The 19,724-nt window shown below is 51.4% G+C and overlaps 1 protein-coding gene across 7 annotated transcripts in view; it reads right to left on the bottom strand.

Annotated features, from left to right (window-relative positions):
- Positions 1–19,724, bottom strand: part of Il1r1 (interleukin 1 receptor type 1) — a 72,485-nt gene that overhangs the window by 25,872 nt on the left and 26,889 nt on the right. The window contains exons 1-2 of one of the 7 annotated variants that reach the window (XM_055607575.1): positions 15,622–16,250; positions 1,152–1,215 (exon numbers count right to left, since the gene is read on the bottom strand). In XM_055607575.1, the coding sequence (XP_055463550.1) occupies positions 1,152–1,209 (58 nt within the window). In that variant the 5' untranslated portion in view covers positions 1,210–1,215; positions 15,622–16,250. The other 6 variants (XM_055607592.1, XM_055607569.1, XM_055607582.1 and 3 more) reach the window with 6 other exon arrangements.

The following is a 19,724-nucleotide window of genomic DNA, read 5'->3' as shown; positions in this document are numbered from 1 at the left end:
TGGTGGTGGTGGTGGTGATGGTGGTGGAGGAGGAGAAGTTGGAGGAGGTGGTGGAGGTGATGGTGGTAATGGTGGTGGTAGAGGAGGCTGCAGGTTTCACATCTAGCAATCCTCCCATCTTTGACCCCCACAGCAGCACTGGAGTTATAGGCTCATGCACAGTGGTGCATGACTTTTAATACGGGTGATAAAAATTTGAACTCATATTCTCACACTTTTCAGGAAGCATGAAGTTACCTCCATAGCCTCCTGGCCTCTATCCCTCTTGTTTGAACAAAGAATTCAGGCCATCTCAAGTCAAAATTCTTCAAAGAGCCGTCAAGGTTTTCCTCAATTCCTCTATCATCTCTCCATTAACAAAATAACTTTGTGTTCTGGCCCTTCTCGTCTCTCTATATAGACTAGGTATCCATGCCCTAGAATATGCCTGGCACTTTTAACCTCTGGGCCTTTGCACATTCTGCAAAGGTCACTTTCCTCCCCTGGCCTGGAATCTACATAGCTTCTTTTTCTCCCCTTTTAGGTTCTACTCTAAATGTACCAGTTATTTTTTTAAGATATTTTTCTCTACTCCCATCTCCAAATATTTCTTGTTTTCCTAGAGTTTCTGCCTACCTCACCTACCCTTCTACATGACTTATGTAATGTATTCTGTCTCTCCCATTAGGAATGTAGCCTGCCATCAGTACTTCTGTAAGGATCATTCAGTTCCTATCAGCTGACACACTGTCAAGGCTCGATGAGTTCATGGCAAGAAATGAAGAAGAGAAAGAGAAAATGAAGAAGCTGGAAGAGAATAGAAACAGCAGCTATGGGCCCATAAAAGAGGCTTGATACCTATCCCAGGATAAGCGGGTGTTACACCCCCCCGCCATCAGCAGAGAGGTGGCAGGAGGTCTGGACCAGATCCATTCCAAATCTAGAGACATGACGCTGAGCTCTTAATGCCAATAGCCTCAATTTCACAAAATACCAGGCATAGAATGAGAGCTGAAGATGAGGATAAAGACCTTCTATTGGACACTTCTGGGGCCAGGGGACTCCATGTCCTACATGTAACTGAAAACGGAAAGAAAGTGACTCTGACAGAGGAACACTGTCATGTGATCTCCATCATCTGTAGAGCAGAGCAGAGGAAGCATCTGACTTACCAGTCTCCAGTGACAGCAGAGGGGCGATGAAACAAAGGAGCCCAAGTAGCACTTTCATATTCTCCTGGAAAAATGGAAGGAAGAAAGGTGGGGTGTTATTAACCCAGAAAATGTCTCAAGGCCCTGAGCCCCACCTGTCCTCACCCATACTAGGTCACATAGAAGAGCCTTCTTCACCATTCCAGGCTATGCTGGGCTTCTGGTTAGAAAGCTGGAGTGTGTGTGACAGAATGGAGGACACACTTGAGAACTTGAGATTTAAAGCACTTCTAGCATCTTTCCCCAAATGCATGTCTAGTCTCATATTACACGTGAATCCTGTAAGAATATATTTACAATCAAGGTAGACTACAGCCAGCACCCACACCCACAGGAGTCACTTCTACAATCAATCGCCGTGCTAAAGGACTTGAAAAAAAAATGTGCTTCTGTGTTGATGATACATGGCATTTAGGACGTTATCAGTCTCCAGGACACTGAGAACTGTTGACGCGACCCTCACATTTCACTAGATACTGTAGCTAACTGATAAAAGTACATGAGTCGACCTAGAAGGGGTCTGACCATCTACATCTGCATCAGTCCCCGTGGGGAAAGGGGACCAGGGGACTCACGCTCAGCCTTTGTACATCTGTCTCCACTCGGAAGAAATTTCCCACACTCACTCAAGTCATGCCTCCATTTTAAAACCCAACATTCAATTTTCTGTACAGCATAATGCATGGAGATGAACCCAAAAAAGCCTAAAGCAAATCACATGGAGGTATTAACGCTCATTCTTGTGGTTTGGCTGGATTTCCCCTTCGCTGGGGGTTTTTATACTTTCCAGAAGGTCTCTGAAGAGCATGTATGAATGTGAGGGAAAAAGCTCCTCTAAGGGCCTCCGAAGGCCTCACCAGCATGACCTTACACAGTGGGTAGCATGTGGGTGTCATGTGAAACTCTGGTCCTGCTGACTTACTCTCCTTTCAAAGTTCTTATTGTTATGTATTCACTTTATGAGTGTTGAATTTTGTGACTTTTCATCAAGTGTGTAATTTATATTAACCCTATTTAGCCTTCATTACTTTCATCTGTTTCCCTCTGACCCTGTCTTCCCTGAGACCCTTCCCCCGTCACGTCATAATGTGGGTTTTTGCTAGGTTCCGCATATAAAATAAAACACATATACCTTTCTTTTTGATAATATGACCTTTTCCCGTCCCATCCACTTTTATGCAAATGATTTAACCTTGTTCTTTTTCTCAGTTGGAATAATGTTCCATTGTGTGCATGGACCGCATGTTGAGAGACACCTAGGCCGATTCCATACCTTGACTACTTTAACTGCCTGGGCCTTTGTCCATCTATACGGCAGGGAAGGTGACCAGATCAAGCACTTCCCTAACCTTCTTCGGACATGCTCACCACTTCCTCTCAAAAGCAAAGCCCCTAAACCACCGCCGGATTAATGCAGAGAGCAGCACAACACTCTCCACGTCGCCTGCCACCTCCAAGTCCCAAACGAAGTAAATTTGCGTCACAGTTTCCTTTCTCTACTTAATTCTTATTTTGTCCTTCTTAACAGGTTCTTATGGTGATATTCAGTAAGCTGCCGTCTCGAATCTCCAGTGAGCTTTCATAGGAATCTGCTCGGGAGCCCCTGAGAACCCCAGTCCCAACACTACAGCAAGTATGTTTCTCCCAGCAAATTGCCCATCCCTGGAAAGCCCTCCTGACTGACAGCCACACCGGGCTCCAGACCTGCTACGTGTGCACTCAGAAGAGACCTGGGCTCTGCGGTCCTGAGTCATCTACCTCTGGGGATGCTCTCGCCCTGGACCCCAACAGTTGGTATCCTTCCCCGTCAGCACCCCAGTTTATTCATGGCCCCTGCTGTGTTGCTCTCCCTCCAGACATCTCCAGCCCCTGATCACATCTATCACAACACGAGGCTCCTTATTCGTCTCTCTGCCTGTGAGTTTATATTTTCTAATAAAATTGACTCTCAGAGATCCCCCTAGGCTCCCGGAGCACGCAGAAGTGTTCAGCTCCCTTGGCAAGCATAGGACTTCTCTGTTCTGGCTCCCGGCTCTACTGACTGGCCTCCCCCTCCAGCTCACACCATAACCATCTTCACCATGTGCCCAGCCTCTTAGCCTAGGGCTTATCTGCCTCCTCTATGCTCTAACTCCCTCCTACTCCATCAGACTTCAGCACCCTAGGGCTGGAGGCTCCAACAGCTCTGGCCTGCGATACCCTAAGTGTAACCTTTCACTCACCGGACCGGGAAGCCTCCTGAAGTCGGGGACTCAATCTGCCCATCCCAGTCCCTGAAGCTTCAAACTTGTGCTTGAAACCCAGAAGTCCTTAAGGAAGCTTCCGGGATGGATGAAAAAAGATGGAGAAAAATAAACAGCTGCAGCTGCAACCCAGCATGGGGCCATGTCCAGAGCAGACGGGGAAACCGTAAGTTTACGGGGCACTAAACATGCTTATAGCCTCCCTATAGCTGTTAAGTGTGAAACACAGTCCTTTAACCAAGATAACATTCTGGGAGACTAAATATGTGAAGGATTTGAAGAGTAGCTGGAAAATGTTCTACTGGAGGAATTGCATTAGAAGCTATACAAATGCTATGCCACACTTTTAAAGTGAAGATTGGCAGCGGAGCAGGTTTGATCTGAGCCTGTGGGACACACCCACAGTTCTTGTGGCTGTAACCCTACCATCAGGATGTTGACTCTCCAGCCTGGCTTAAGCCTTCAAACCTGCCCTAGGGTAGCAAGACTGCATTCCTTCTGCATTCTGTAACTCCGATCCTTTACCATAAAAATCAGTCACACCGCAAAGTAGGTTAATAGCACTACGGCCGTATTTACCCCAAAGGAGATGCAGGTCATGAAATAAGCTAGGAAGCATTGAGGCTTGAGGCTTCTCACCTCCTTCTGTGAGCAACGGGGGTGTGTCAAGTCTGTATGGTAGGAAGGAAGAAAAGAGGGTTGACCTGCTCCCTAGCAGCTACTCCTGCCTTCTCAGAATCAGCAAGGGGGTTTCTATCACGTGGACACTGCTGGTTTCCAGTTCACTCAGTGACTGGGCTTGTTTGAGTACTAGGCAAACAAGCAAACAAACAAAAACAGCCAGGCTGCCCTTCACAGCACACGGGTCTCCAGCTGGAATTCGAGGATAACTGTGGATGAGCCATCCTTAACTACTGCAAATCCATGGGCAACGACTTAAGACCACTTTATCCCTAGTGTCTTACTAAGTGGTGGAGGGACAGGGGACAAGGTTTCCATCTGCCCGTACCATGCTCTACAGAAAAGCAAAAACCAAAGCAGAAAGTGGGGAATCCTTTGCCCTCAGCAGCACCTTGTCTCATCTGTCCTCATCTGTCACCAAGGACGTGGGGTTCGTGGTTCCATATGAAGCTAAGACAGGAATTAGACAAACAGGGCGCTCAGAAGTGGGGGTGGGGCGTGCTGTGTAATAAGCCCTTGAGATGACACAACTGAGCTCCCACCAAAGCCCAGCAAGTACCACACCTGTAACCCCACCACGGAGAAGCAGGCAAGGGGATCACAGGTGTGAGGCCACCCTGGATGGCCCAGAGCAGCTGTGCCTCTAAAACACGCAGGCAGAACACAACCCCAAACAAGCAAACAGGCACCCCCAAACCAACACGAACCCCTTACGTCCACAAAAAGTGCTGTAAGCCCGGAGGGAGAGACGACCTAGACTAGGTGCTTCAGGGCCAGCACTGAGGCTTTCCACGTCACGCCTCCCCACAGAGGGAGGGTATGGGTGAGCTCAGCTGTGCCTCAGCTCCCCCGTGTGACAAACCTGATGATGGTATCTGCCACTGAGTGCCGCAAGAAGGGCAAAATGAGTTGCCATGTGGGGACTGCGTGTGGTGAAGGTCCCCCTCGCCGATATCACAAGCCCCCACGCTGCGATGACCAGTTTCTGTTTCTTTTTCTATGCACTGCCCCGCCAAACCACTGTATACTGAATTCCATGTCTCCACTCAGTCCTGGGCAAAGAATCAGAAATGATGGCCCAGAGCCTGGCTCGCGGCGCTTGGTGGCCACAGGGGAAGTCAGTGTGTCCATACTCATTCCACCAGGCTGTGTGCAGGACGGATCACACACACACACACACACACACACACACACACACACACAGAGGGAAGGAAGAATGGCCGCTAACTGGCCTCTGAGAGAGAAGGAGGTCATTAAGCAATGTCTCCCCTCCAGGAATATGCTGAAGACAGATGCCAAGAAGTGTTATCTGGAAAGGCAGGTCTTATGTGGGGGGAGGGGGCCTCACCGGGGACTTTAATTTGCTAATGGCAGGAAGTTGTTCAAAATTTTTACATGGTGGAGTGGGGTATGGCTAGATTTTCATTTTCTGTGGAGACTTTAGCCACGGTGAGGAAAATAAGCTGGAGACAGGAGAAAAGATGGGAGAACAGACTGCTTGGAGGCCAGATGGGCAGCACGGGGATGGGCAGGGAAGAGTAGGGTAGCTGGAGGATCACAGTCCATTCGGGAGGGCTGGGTTGAGATGCAGACAGCCCTGACTTGATGGGAGTGAAACCAGCCCTGGGCCCCTTGGGACGAGGCCAGTGATTTTTTTTTTTTTCAGCAAATTAGAAAGTTGGAGGGCACAGTGAAAGAGAAGAGGCCGGAAGGTTCTGAGAGGCTCTGGCCCCCACGCTGGGAACTCACCGGGGAAGAGGGTCAGCAGTGACCTGCCATACGACAGCAGAGCCACAGGGCCGCAGACTCCTTCAAAACTCTGACAACCCTCTCTCTGCCCCGCTCCCCTTCCCAGCCTCTCACATCCGGTGCCCTGCTCTTTTCCTCTCTGCCATCAACGGTTTAACTAACTTCCACGTACGTGTGAGAGCATGTGGCACCTGTCTACCAAACACCGTGCACCCAGCCCCAGCCATCTTACCCTCACTGCATCCAAATTCTGTGATTCCATTAAAAACAAACCTAAGAATTGATTTGACAAAACACACAACTGTTTCCCCAAGAAAAATGTGTCAGCAAGCATCTTTGTATGCCTGGGGAGCTGTCCCAAGACTACCTGGAGCTGAGGGAGGGCTTCTATTACAGTGAGTCAGCCTGTTACCCTGAAGAAGGCCCTGTAGGAAGGGTCCTGCTTCTCAGGAGAGCGTGAGCACCTTTAGGGGGCGTGTCCCCCTGGGGCAGAAGAGCACAGGCATGCTGAATGGACAGGTGGAAAGGGCCCCAGGGTTGGCAGCACCCCAAGACCAGTCTAAAGGCATTACACAGTCATGAGAAAGTCAAAGGGTGATCTATGTCGCCTGGTCCTTTAGGACAGAAATCAAGTCAGAGGAGTCAGGAGCACACGGAATTGGACACACAAAGGGTTAGATGCATGCACCATCTGTTCTGCCAGGCAGAGGGAATCGGAAACTGGTAAAAATCCCTCCGGGGATGACCATCTCAGTACTGGTGGAAAACAAGGCTAAGGCTGTGCCACATGCCTGAAGAAAAGAACTTGGACAGGTCCCTTTTAAGAGCAGGCACATTAGCTTTTTTGAAAAAAAAAAAATGTTATTCCTTAAATTAAGCACATCCAAATGCCTGCTTCCCATTTTACAGAATTTGAAGTAACTTCTGAAAAGCTGCTTGTGCTTGCCTTGCTGGTGTGTGCTGGCGCTATCTCACCACTCACTGTTTATCTCTGCAGTTTCCTCTAGTGTCTCAGAGTCTATTTTTTTAATGTCTGAGTCACTTCCTTGCGCCGATTAAAAGCTAGTGAGACCTTTTAATGTCCACCACTAAAGCAGACTGAGCAAATCAATGCTGAGCATTTATGTAGACTACACACACGAAACCTCAGACTCAGGGCACAGTGTCACATTCAGCAGCTGTTGGAGGAGCCGCCAACGCATTAGCATGGGTTGCAGCGCAAAACCACAGACAGCACTGAAGACCTTCCTGTCCCCAGCCAGAGGACTGCTCCCGATCCCCAGGAGCCTCCAAAATGGGTATAGCTGATGGCAGCCACAGAGACAGTATCTCAGGGAGGCTCATCAAAGTGGAAGGGGGAAAGAGGGACAACCTAGGGACCTTCTGCGAAGAAGCCTCCCCATTCTCTGCGACCTGCTCTGCCTTCCACCTTCCTTTTACGCCTGAACCGCCCTCAACTGCTCACTCTTGCCACTTCTTACCCGTGATGGAAGCACCAGCACTTCAACTAAGACAGTACTACTCCTGGGAAACGCTGTCCAAGCCAAGAGCTCACCTTACTTCTTTAAGCAAAGGACCCTTCCATCTCTCGCTCACAGCAGATGGCTCACTCCCACCTCTGTCCTGACTCTGGGGTTAAGGGGCAGCACACCCCACTTGACGCCAACCTGCTCATCCTTCACAGCTGGTGTCTTGGCTGCTGTTCCTAAGAGCCTGTGCCATTCTGCCCTGGCGTGCACCTCTTCAGCTCTCCCTAGCAGCAGCCGCGACTTGTGAAGGCTCTGAGGTGTCTCTGCTCAGATGTTGGCCTGGACCCTCACATGCACCCCATCTCCACAGCCAGGGACACGGTACCCAGAATCTTCATGGTACATCATACAGGTGCCTCAGAAAGCTCAGACAGCTCCCCAGAGACTGGCCTTCCCTGCCTGAGCTGGGAGGGAAAAGGACAGGACAGGGCCCCCATCCCGAGCCCAGATCCCTGGGAACAGGACCCAATCCTCCACAGCTTACACATGTCAGGCGTATGTAAGGTCTAGTGGAAGGAATCCCCCACCCACCGTCCTTGAATTCCACATGAGCAGGCTGTTTCCAAGCGAAGCCGCCTCTTACTCAGTCTCCTCCACAAGCACCGGCTCGTCCTCCCAGGTCTGCTCTGTTAGGAGACGTCACGAGGCCTCGGTAGATGCAGCCAGCTGGCTTGGCCTTCTAACCTAAATAAACGATGGTTTACAGAATATCCAGGCTCCGGTGCTCTGTTCCAGCGACAGACATGGCCTAACACACTGCTAGACTCAGACTGAGAGGCCTAAGTGTGAAATAAATTATGACGATTAGAAAATAAGTACAAGATTCAATATGACCGTTACTGACTCCCAACGAAAGCCCATCCCAGGAAGGATGGCAGCCAGGACAAGAGCTGTGAAGGCTGGGCAACCAAGCAGCAGGTGGGGGCATGCTGGTCTTCTTCCCAGGGTCACAAGGAAAGGGGCTGTGCCTTTCTCTCATGCTGCAAGACCTACCCTACCCAGCACATGCACATGACAGTGATGGCCGCGAGCCCTAGGCAAGCACAGGCCTGAAGCGGAGCATTTGTCTTGTTTGTGGCTACACCGAATCCATTAGTTTCTCATGAATGAGACATTTCCCAAGAACTTGAATTCCTTTCCTCTTCCTGAGGAATTCCCCCACACTGTGAATCCTGCCTTCCAGAACAGAAGCCAGGCAGGGGCGCTGTCAGGGGCACTGAGGAAGCCAGGCACGGGCGCTGTCACACACACTGAGGATAAACACTGTGCAGATCCACCACAGAGGACGTTGGTGAGTGCTGCTGCCGGAAGCTTGCCCTGGGACTGGCTGCTCTGGCCCTAGAGTGGGATGTGCCCGGAGCAGGCCCAACAGTAGCCAGTAGTTCCACCCTAGGCCTTCCCCAGCCAGCTCTTCCCACACTGTGGGGGGTTCTAAGCACATGCACAATCTACACCCTCTAGACTTTGGGCACATTCCCTTCTACACAGCCCTGCCCAGGGCCCCAAGGCAGACACATTGGAAGTGAAGTCCCCTAAGGCCACCCGAGACAGCCTCTGGCAGCCACAGAAGAGTGCGGGTAGTTGGGAAAAGAATTCCAGGGTACCTGAGAACATGGACAAACATGGCAAAGCGTGATCAAGAGGCAAGGGCTGGCGTCTAATCTCTGCTGGGCCTGTCCTTTTGGCCCTGTCCTCTGACATGGCCAGAGGGTTGCAAAGCAGATCTGTACAAATCACTGGCCTCCGGGGAGTTGTAGAGGAAACTCTAAGGAAGCCAAACCTCTGTAGAAACCAAGAGAATGAGGATAAATCAATAATAAGCTCCTCCCCCCAAGGGCCTGACGGAGCCAACATCCAAATCTGAAATTTGTAAAAGAAATCCTAACCATGTTTCTCTCTCTCTCTCTCTCTCTCTCTCTCTCTCTCTCTCTCTCTCTCTCCTGCTGTGACAAAGTGCCTGACCCCAAGCAAGTCAGAATGAGCAGAAATGTACTGGGTTCATGGTTCTGGAGCTGAGATCCTGGTGCCAGTATTTGCGCGATGTCACCCGTGGTGGGGTGTGGAAATAAGGACGTGGAGGGAAAAGGGGAGCAAGAGTGAGCAAACAAGGGAGAGCTGACCTCACTTTTATAACAACCCCACTCTTGCAATGATGAACTCACTCCCCCAACACGGGCCTTGAATCCATTCAAGAGAAAAGGGCCTTCAAGACCTAACTGTCTCCTGTGAGGCTTGCCCGACACTGCTTCGCTGGAGATTAGGTTCACCACCTGTGAGCGTTGCTGACCACAGCACACACAGTCCCATTTCCTGCCCCATCCCTGTGAGCCTACCAAAGCAAAGCGGCCAAAGCAACGCCGCCCAGAACCACAGCATTTGAAACACATTTGTGACCTCTCACCCCAGAAATGGGCATATATGTGTAGCTCTAATATATGGAGAAATATTTAGAAAATCCAGCGCCCACTAATTTGGTCATAATTGAGGAAGCTGAGTGTGTTCCCCAGCTTTTGAAGGGCTACCATCTAATGCCTACTAAAACCCAGTAGAAATGTAAAGAGTGGGATTTGGAGTTGAACTGAGTCCACAATGGTCTTCCCCTGATGCCCCTTAGCTACAAACATTCAGCCAGCTGCTCAATAGCGGCCAACCTTCAGAGCAAAGAGACCAGTGTGACACAGAAGGCTAAAAGGAACTCACAAAGCTGCAAAAGGGCACAAGTCTACACAAGTCCACTTCAGAGCCCTTGCTTCTGAAACCAGAATGGGCACATTTCCCAGGAAATCTACAGACGCAAGAAACCCGAGTCCATCCCATTGGGATCATCAGTTTTACCCAAAGAGATCTAGGAAGGAAACTATTTTTATGTTGAAACCAAGGAGAGTGTACTGCTGAATGGAAGCAAAGAAGCCTCCAAGCTCTCTTCAAGGAAAACCCAAGGCATCGGAGAAATACACCACAATGGGAGCTACCTCGTAGGGCCGGGAGGGGGAAGGGGGCCTCACTTTGGATTTCTCCATATCAGTCTTTGGGCTGAAAGTCTAAGTGGTGCTGCCTCAACAAATGTCCCCGTCATCTAGTAAAACATCAAGGCCCACAAGCTCAAACCCTCAGGACAAGGTAGAGCACGTGTTGACTTCTAAGTCCATCAACTTAGGAGATCCCAGACCCAGGCTGAGGAAGGAGGGGGTGGGAACGATCACAGAGGCTCCGAAGACCTCTGTAGTATGCTCTGAATGGTGTCCATTCTACGGAGATTAGTAACACTTGGTGTCACAGACAGACCTCCCAACATTGGAAACCACTGGAGAAATGACTTTACAGAACTACGAGCAAGCAAAGCCTCATACACAAGAAAGGACCAGAGAGATTCAATTCTTGGAAATCCCAATGAACATCAAGGTGATTTTCAGTCACAGTACATTGATTTGGCTTATTGACAAAGGAAAGAAGGGAGAATCTTTTTAATCACTGAGGATACATAAAGGTGAAGATAAGGTGAAAACTGCCAAACAGCTTTCATGTGCTATACAAGGCTCAAAGCTGTGAGATGGCCCATTTCAACTAAGGCACGTGGGCTTAAGGGCAAAGGGGGAAACTGAGGCAGAGACATGGCTACTGTCAAAATAGTGAGACTAGCTCTGACTCTTAGGAGGAGCTAAAGAACACAGCATTCTCCCTCAGAATTCCCAGTTTTCTCTTTGTCGTGTTTTACTGAGATAACAGAGAGTGGAACACAGAAGCCTCGGGTGCTCAATCTCACAGGCCGGGACAACTGTAGGTACCAGGAATGCATCCTAAGGTTTACACTCCGTCCCGAGGTTTACACTCCGTCCACCCCAAAGTCCTCTGTGCTCCTCACTAGTCAAACCCCTGTGTACATGATGCTCACTGCTCTGATTTCTACCGCCAGCTCTACATGTGACCTCCAGTTCATGCTGAGTGCATCCCAGACGGCGAGCTTCTGTCTACCCCGGCAGTTTATCTACTAGTACATGGGCTACATCAGACTCCACACCCACACAAATGGTCTCATCACTACTACCTAGCCATGCAGAGAGGGCAGCGGTTCTCAGCATGAAAGCCTGGTTCCCCAGGCCAGGCTCCGGAAAATGCAAAGCTTCCCTCCTGCCTCCAAGTGCCAGTGTTGACTGTGTGCGGAAGACGTGCTCCTTCTGAGATAGGAAGACTGCTCCCCTTCAGAGACATGCTCCTTCCGAGATAGGAAGCCTGCTCCCCTAGAGACTGCTCCTACCGAGAGATCAGTGGCCTTGCCTCCTTGTTACACAGAATAACCCCCTTGTTCATCTGTATACAGTATACCCTTCCTCCTTGGACAGCTGTATACAGTAAGCCCTGCCCCTCCCAGGACAGCTGTGTACAGAAACCCCACCTCTTTGTTCAGCTATACATAATAAACACACTGAGCTTCCAAGGTGATGACGCTTCTCCGTCACCAGAGAGCCCAGTCCACCCAAGACCAGCTTCTCTGTATATCTCTGTCCTTTCTTCATTGCTTTACCCAGTCAAGTCATGTCCCTGGAGGTACGTAGGACGCGGCCCGGGACACTTCGGGTGACCATCAAATTCTAGAATCTGGAACGATGCAAGGCAGTCTCGTTGGTGAAGCGTTGACCCTGGTGAAGGTGTCCCCGGACACAGCAACAGAAGACGTATTTGCTGTTTTGAGCATACCCCCTGACTCCATTCCACATTTACAGAAAGGGCACAGCTGGTACAATTTCCATACACACCAAAAGGCTCAGGGATGTTATGACAGGGCTTTGTGTATACACATCCGTGTGGGGTATAAAGGGATATATCTCCCTTACATGTAAAGACTGTAACAGCAGACGTCTCCCCTCTGACTACACTGAGACCTTGACGAAGACCTGGTTAAAGGTTTTCATGTGGCCACCAGCTCATCTGTTCTCCTGAAGACTCGAGTTGGCCTGTCCTCCTTGCTATTCTGTGCTCAACTTATACAAAATGCTGCAGAGCCTTGCCCGAAGCATCGAAATGCTGAAATACGTAAGTTTAATAAAATTGCTTTTATTTCTTCTTTACACTAGACATTATATTGCTGTTTTAAAAACTGTAATACAGGTAGATTTTATTATACTGTTTTGCAAACAGGTTGTTTAAAAACGTGCTCACGGTTGGGTGACTGACGGGGAGGAAGCCTGAGAGCGAGAGCACTGACATCGCCCTCCCTCTTCACCTGACCCTGGGAGGAGTTGTGGCTGTGCCTCCACAAGACCCGAGTTCTCACGTTGAGGTGGCCAGACACGCAGAGTCAGGCTCTCTAGACCTTTCTGGCAGCGCGAAGCTGTGCTGTGGTTACCAACCTGCGCTTGCGGGACAGGTAACTGCAAGAGAGTTCTGATCTGACTTTACGTCAAGAATCCTTTTCTTTCCCCAGGTAATTTTATTTCCCGGTCATCTTAAACATTTCTGGTCATTGTGGGCTCCCCTTTTTGCTCTCTTCTCATTCTGTTTTAATTTATGACACCTTATAAATCCTTTCCAAATCAGGTGGGATATAGAATGTCTCAATTACTCTGTCCCAGGAGTGCCAATGGACACACAGGAGGAGACCCAAAGGGGCCATGCACTTGGAAAACCTTCAGCGACTTTCAATGCCTGCTGACAGCTCTCTTTGACAGGGCCCCTCTGCCCACTCTCACGTACTAGGCGTGGGGGGGGGGGGCCAGGAATTGGCACTTCCGAGGCCACAGCAGGTAAGCAGAGGGGAGTGAAGTTGCTAACACTGCAGATCCTTCTCCTGCATCACAAACCACTACACAACCAAAGAGGGGAAACCGCAAACCATGTGCCAGCTTTTCATCACACACCAGGAGGTCACAGCCAGGGAGTCAGGGCCTCTGAGAGCATCTCCCCTTTGATGGCAGGATCACACTAAAGCCCCCGTGCAGCCTAAGAGGCTTCAGGGCCTACACGCGTCCCCATCCCCCGTGTCAGCTGTCCCACTGCTGCTAACAAGACGTTCCATCTCTAGAAACCCCGGCTGCAGGTGAACAGACAGCCCTGTTGACCCCTCATCTGCGGGTTTCTCCCCTGGTTCTCCTGCACAGCTGGCCCGTGAGTACACTTCAGCAGCCCTGCCGTTCCCCCGAGCTGCACGTGTGACCACTGTCTTCACACCCCCTCTCCTGAAGATGCTCCCTGCCTCCTACAGGCCACCCAAACCCACACTCTTCGCAAAGAGGCAAATTTCAAAGTACTGTCCTAGAACAAAAGAGCCTTCTGGTATTCTGTCGCTTGCCAAAAGGACCTATGTAGGAAAAGATGGGGATTTTCATTCATTTTATTCACTTCCATTTCCCTAGTGCCTCCCCCAGTGGCTGGCACACAGTTGCCTTCAGGGAGTGTTTGTTTGGTCAATGAGTGAGTGGGGCTAACGTCCAGCAGGGTCTCACTGGGACAGAGGGTTTCACGCCTCAGCAGCATAAAGGGCACTTTCACGCCCCATTGCAACACAGGCTTCAGCAGAGCTGAGGCTGTGTGAGAATGTGGAGCAAATGCCCTTTACTGGGCTGCACACTGACCACCCAAGAGCAAGGACTTACTGTGCACCAGAATGGCAGCCAGCCCAGACTGAAGGTAAGTCAGTTCCAGGCACCTTCCCCCATCAGATCCCATCTCAGGGACATCCTGTTTCTGCTCAGGAGTTAGTTCAGATGCGGATACGTAATATTAAATAAAGCGACGTGTGGGAGATGAAGAAATCAGAAGGGATCACAGAATAAAACGACGCCAGCAGCTGCTTAGTGAGCTAGGGAGAGAAGAGGCACACCGCTCCAGGACCTGCTTAGAGCAGATGACTCGGTTCAGTGACAGACGTGCTTCAGCCCCTCTTTTGTCATGACCTCAGGAGCCCAACTGATGAGATCCTGTAGTCTCCATTCCTAGGGTGTTCCTCGGGACCAAAGTGCTGGGATGTGCCCCTCTAGTGAGCATCCCATACCGGGCAGAGAGCTTTCCCTGGTGGGAAGGTGAGCCTACCTGCCATTCCGGGCAGCCTCCCTCCCTCCGCCAACACTTAGACACGGCCGATCTGAAGCCCAGAGGAGGCCGGTCCTCAGACAAGGCAGCCTCCATCTAAGCTTCTGATAGCAAACAAGGTGCTCCTGACATCTCACCCACAGGACTGCTGCGAGGACAAAGGGCAGCGAGAGCAAGCGGCCTGTAAACCGTGACGGGCTGAGCACGTTTGTAAACACTGTCGCAGCTCCCAGCCAGCGCCACCCTGTCCGGAGAGAGGCGTTCCGCCAGGGGGTTAAGGAATTCACCTCCCCTCATCAGGACCTTTCTTCTGAGCCCAGACCTCTACGAGGACACTCCTAACGAGTTAGTTACACTTGGCGGGATCCCAAGGCCCGGGAGCAATTTCCACACAGAGACGCACGTACTTAGTAAACCTCAAGAAAGTTAGGCAAGTCCCCAGATACAGGCTCGCTCTCTCTGTCTCTGTCTCTCTGTCTCTCTCTCACACTTTCTCTCTCTCAATCACACACACACACACACACACACACACACACACACACACACACACACCACCGGAAATGGGAGCGAGAGGACCGAACTGCCATCACCTTTATCCTTCATCCACGGAGAACGCTGACACACTGGCTACCGAGAGTAACTTAAGGGCCTTTGCCCGGGTCCAGGCGGCTGTTCAGGCCTAGCCACCCCATTCCAGGAACTCCGCAGTTTCCTCCTACCTGGCGGTGCCTGGGAGCCCCAGCGGGGATGCGGAGAGATCCAGCAGCTGCGAGCTAAACCCGCCCCGGCCGGGGCCGGCCGGGAGCAACCGGAGCCCTGGGAGCCGCGCTGGGGGTGCTCCGGCCGCGCTCGGGGGTCACATTCCTGCCGCTGGCGGGGCACGGGGCAGCAGCCGGGCTCCCGCCCCTGTGGGTCAGCGCCGCCAGCTCCCGGCGGCTCCCAGGCTCCGAGCTGCACGCAGCTCCCACTCCCAGCCGCCGCGGGGGCGTGCGGCGGGCGGAGACTGCCGGCCAGACGCGGGCACGAGCGAGCTGGCCGGGTGCCCGTGCCCCGCCCTGCGAGCCGGAGAGGCTGGGCAGCCTGTCCCTGCCGGGCACCCCGGGGGCTCCGCACCCCCGCCGGGGGTCTCAGTTCCCAAAGGCTCCGCTCCTCGGAGCGGCCTCGGTGTTCCCACAAAAACCAAAACCAGCTGGGACAGCTCACCTCGACCTCGCGAGCAAACCAGGCCACCTAACTAAGGTCCGAGCTGGCGACCCGCGAGCGCCAGATTCCCAGGCAAACACAGTTCTGCGGCCAGCAGGAGCGCTGGAGCCTGGGGCTGGAGCCTGGAGCTGGCTCTGACGACTTGGGAGTCACTAAGTTTGCGAGGACCTCGGTTTCCTCTTTTGTCGCCAAGCTTGCATCTTGGGGGGAGGGCTGGGGGGTAAACGAGCGCTGGCACAGACCCGGTGCTGCGCGGCTTTATACGTTGTTGCTGCTGAACGCCAGGCCGAGAAAAACACGTTCTCTTGGCTCATCATAACCCAATTAGTTGTAGGGCTTGCTGTGCGAAGGAGGATTCGAGCCCAGAAAAAAAATTCAAGGACGGGCAAGGTACAAGGAGGATACTGTGATCCCAGGAACAGCACCGCCCATTCCATGCCGCGGACCCGCTTCTCTCCAGGTCCTAATGGACAGCTGTGCAATACAACTGCGAAGAAACGACTCTTGTTCACACAGAAAAGCACACGGCCGTTTCCAGGCCCCCTTCCAGGGTTGCCTCCCACACGCACCCCAGAAAGTCCAGCTTGAAGTACCCATAAAGGGATGCGCGCGGCTAAGCAGAGCATCGATGCCGCCTGCAAGGCAGAAGCTCCTCACGCACTCAGCGGTTTCCAGAGCTCCTTTTCCTCAGAGAGGCAGGCTGAGGTCTGGCCAGGGCACGGTGCTGTGCCAATCCATTCCCGTCCCAGGGGTCAGTATTCGCGAGGTGGTTCTTGCAGCCTTGACTAAGGCTCACAATCGCATTGCGATCCGACCCCCTTGGTGGCCAGAATCGTCATTGCTGCCTGGGTCAACACTCTTCAGAGCTCCCGTCAGGACGCAGGCACAACAAGCCTTCCCCCTCAAGGCTGCCTCCACAGATGTGTGCTGGGCTAGCCGCCATGCCCGCTTCTTTTCCTGCTGCGTGTTAACAGTGCACATAGTTACAGGTTGAAGAGGGACGCTTCATCCGCACGTGACAGTCTGAGCACGTCCACCTCTGCAAGTCTAACCAGTGTCTGTTCTGTGCCGTGCTCTTTCCTCCTCTCCAGCATCTCACCTATGAGATGGAGCCTGTTGGTGGTTTGTTTTTTGTTTTTGTTTTTCACTCTGGTTTATATTGTCTAAGACAAATATTAGCAATTCCATGCATTTTCCGAAAAAGCCACGATTGCACCCTGGCTATATTTAATTCCTTATAGCTGAATAATAATTTCATGTATGTCCTGCGCTTTCTTTGTCCCTTCACCTATTGAAAGGCTCCTGGGCTGGTTCATTATTTGATTGTGGTGAGTAGCGCAGCATCAAAGATGAGCATGCCGGGGTCTGCACGCTGACTTACACGCTTAAGGAGCGGAGGCAGGAGCGCTCGAGAAGGTCCACGTGGTGGTCCTATTACAAGCGGGCTGTGCCACTTGGTGGCAGAGCCCTCACCTAGCGTGTAACAGGCCCTGGTTATCCTGACTGTCACCAACAATGTGTGTGTGTGTGTGTGTGTGTGTGTGTGTGTGTGTTCACATACACATGTACATATCCATATATACATATATATTTATATACATATATATACGTGAAGGACCAATCTGGAAGCTTTCTGTTGGTGAACATTAACTTGCCCAGACACATATATCAAAAGGTTTTAGAGCAATTTACAAGTAGCAAATTTGTGCAATAACACAGAAATAAAATTCATACTGTATTTGCACTTGAGACAGTCTCACTATGCCGACAAGGGTGGCCTTGACGTCCTGGGTTCACGTGATCCACCTACCTCAGCCTTCCAAGAAGCAGGTGTGCGCCACGGGGCTCTCTCCCTTTTACACACTGAGCCGGCCCTACCCGTACCAACTTGTCCTGGAGACACGTGGGCCCCCACACGCAGGCAGGCTCTCAGGAGCACACGCCAGCTGAAGCTACTTCCAGACCCCCCCCTTCTGGTCTCAAAGGTTTTACCCAGGCCCCGGTGTCACCTCCTCCCTCCCTCAGACATGCTGCATGCTTCCCCTTGGCCTCCCTTTCCTTTGGCCTCCTTTGTCACATGTGGTTTACGTGCAGGTAACGTGCGTGTGGCTGCTTCATCAGCTCCTCGCCTGACCTCAGTGTAAGCTGCAGGTGGCCTTGTTCACGCCGCCCTGCGCAGGTCCCAGCACCACACAAGTGTTGCAGCATGAGACACGCCGCTAACTCTGCTGTTCGCCCACAGTTGCACGCTGTTCACAGCCCTGGCTCCCATCCATGTCATAGTGCAGTCTGGTCTTCAACATGGCCTGAGCCAGAGAATGCATCCTCTGATGTGCAGGCCTTCCTAAGAGCCAGCGGCTGTAAAAAGCCACAGGAAAGGAGGCCGGCAGGATAATGATGGGCCCGGCCACACCGAGGAACACAGGGTGACCTGTGGATCAAAAGCCCTCCCCGGAGACCAGGCCAGCCTCCATCTCCTTCACCTTCACAGCCCCCAAAGACTTCCAGTCAGAACAAGATGGGGGAGAATGGTGAAGTGCATTGTTACTGGCAAAGATCCTGGGTCCTGAATCAGGAAACACGAGACAGCTCTGAATCAGTGATTTTTTTTCTATCACCAGAAAGAAAGATTCATAAGAAACACGTAGAGAAATGCACATGCAGTTATAGGCAATTGTGTTTTCACAGGCAGGCGCCTGAGGCTCTGCACTTGCTACACCTATTTTTGCTCTTTGTGGGACTTCCAGTAACCTGTCACAGAACCACAACACAGACTCGAAACCACTGTCCCAGATGGACTTCCTCGTACAGCCCCGCATCTCTGCCCCGTCACACATTTTCCATCTACCAACGTCCAAACAGGCATTTTTGAGCCCACGTCTCGTCACTGCCATATCTCAGTTTTAATCGGTCAGCATCCCCCTTTCTCTAAGCAGTTTTTATGGGCTTCTGAGATTGTCTTTCTAGCCAGCATACTATGATTTCTTTTCTCAGCCCTTTACCAAGCAGAAAGCCACGAGTGAACCGGAGCTGAAATCTGAAGCAAATGAATAGCAGACATCAGGGCAGCGAGCCATTCCGTTTTAACTTTCTTCATAAGCAGAGGGGGAAGGACAGATGTGACAAGCCAATTATTTGCTTCACTGCAGTTTAATCTTGCTCAATGAAGGCAAATAGTCGAAAGAGGTGTTATTCCTGGCTTGTGTCACACATTAACAGGAGCAGGGACAGTCCTGAGGTGCTTAGCAGGAGGGCTCTCTCCCCTCTCCTCTCCCCTCCCACCATCTCCCCACCTTTCTCAGCATTTGTCTGTTTCATGATTACTCAAACATGACAAAATCCGAGCACCAGTAACTGAACGTCTGTGGCTCAGCAGGTGATTTTCCCATGACTCTCTCTGCTGCCCAAGAGATGCCTATTGAAACGGGTGGGTCCAGTCACATGCCAGACAACAAGAACATGGCCCTCCTTTAATCCCCTTTATTTATTTTCACGTTTTTATACTGTGTGTGTGTGTGTGTGTGTGTGTGTGTCAAGGTGGGAGGACAACCTCAAGTGTCATTTCTCAGGCTCATCCCACCTGCACCGTCTCCCCACAGACAGATCACAAGTGTGCTTCTGCCATGCCTGGCCTTCTCACCTGAGCTCTGAGGACTTACAAGGCCAACACTGTGCTTCCTGAGCACCCCCAGCCCCACATCCACTTTAAAACCGAGATGCTCAAGGGCCCCATCCCTGATTCTCTTAAGTCTCTATAGACAGTCTCCTCCCTATAAGCATTTTCCTTCTCCCCATAAGCATCTTCCAAACCCACCCTTGGAGTCCTTCAGTCTGTTGACGTCTTCTGAATATAACTGACAGTGTAATTCCTGTAAGTGGTTTTCCTTTAACATGGTCATGGTAGTCAACTAAGGACAAGAGTCCTTAACCTTGAGGAGCCATGTTGAACCGTTCCCCACATAGTGTTCTCATGACGTGTTCTTACCTTCTTGACTCTGGGCCAGTGTTAGTGACTTACTCGATCAATAGAAGGAAGGAAGCAGAAATGACTTCTGAGGCCAATCGAATGTCTGGTTCTTTCTGGGGCTTTGAATACTCACCCT

This window comes from Psammomys obesus, unplaced genomic scaffold, assembly GCF_907164565.1.
Source record: "Psammomys obesus unplaced genomic scaffold, mPsaObe1.curated_primary_1811, whole genome shotgun sequence".
In the NCBI taxonomy this organism is placed as follows: domain Eukaryota; kingdom Metazoa; phylum Chordata; class Mammalia; order Rodentia; family Muridae; genus Psammomys; species Psammomys obesus.
The sequence above is the reverse complement of the archived record's forward strand: the minus strand, read 5'-3'. Positions and strand labels throughout refer to the sequence as shown.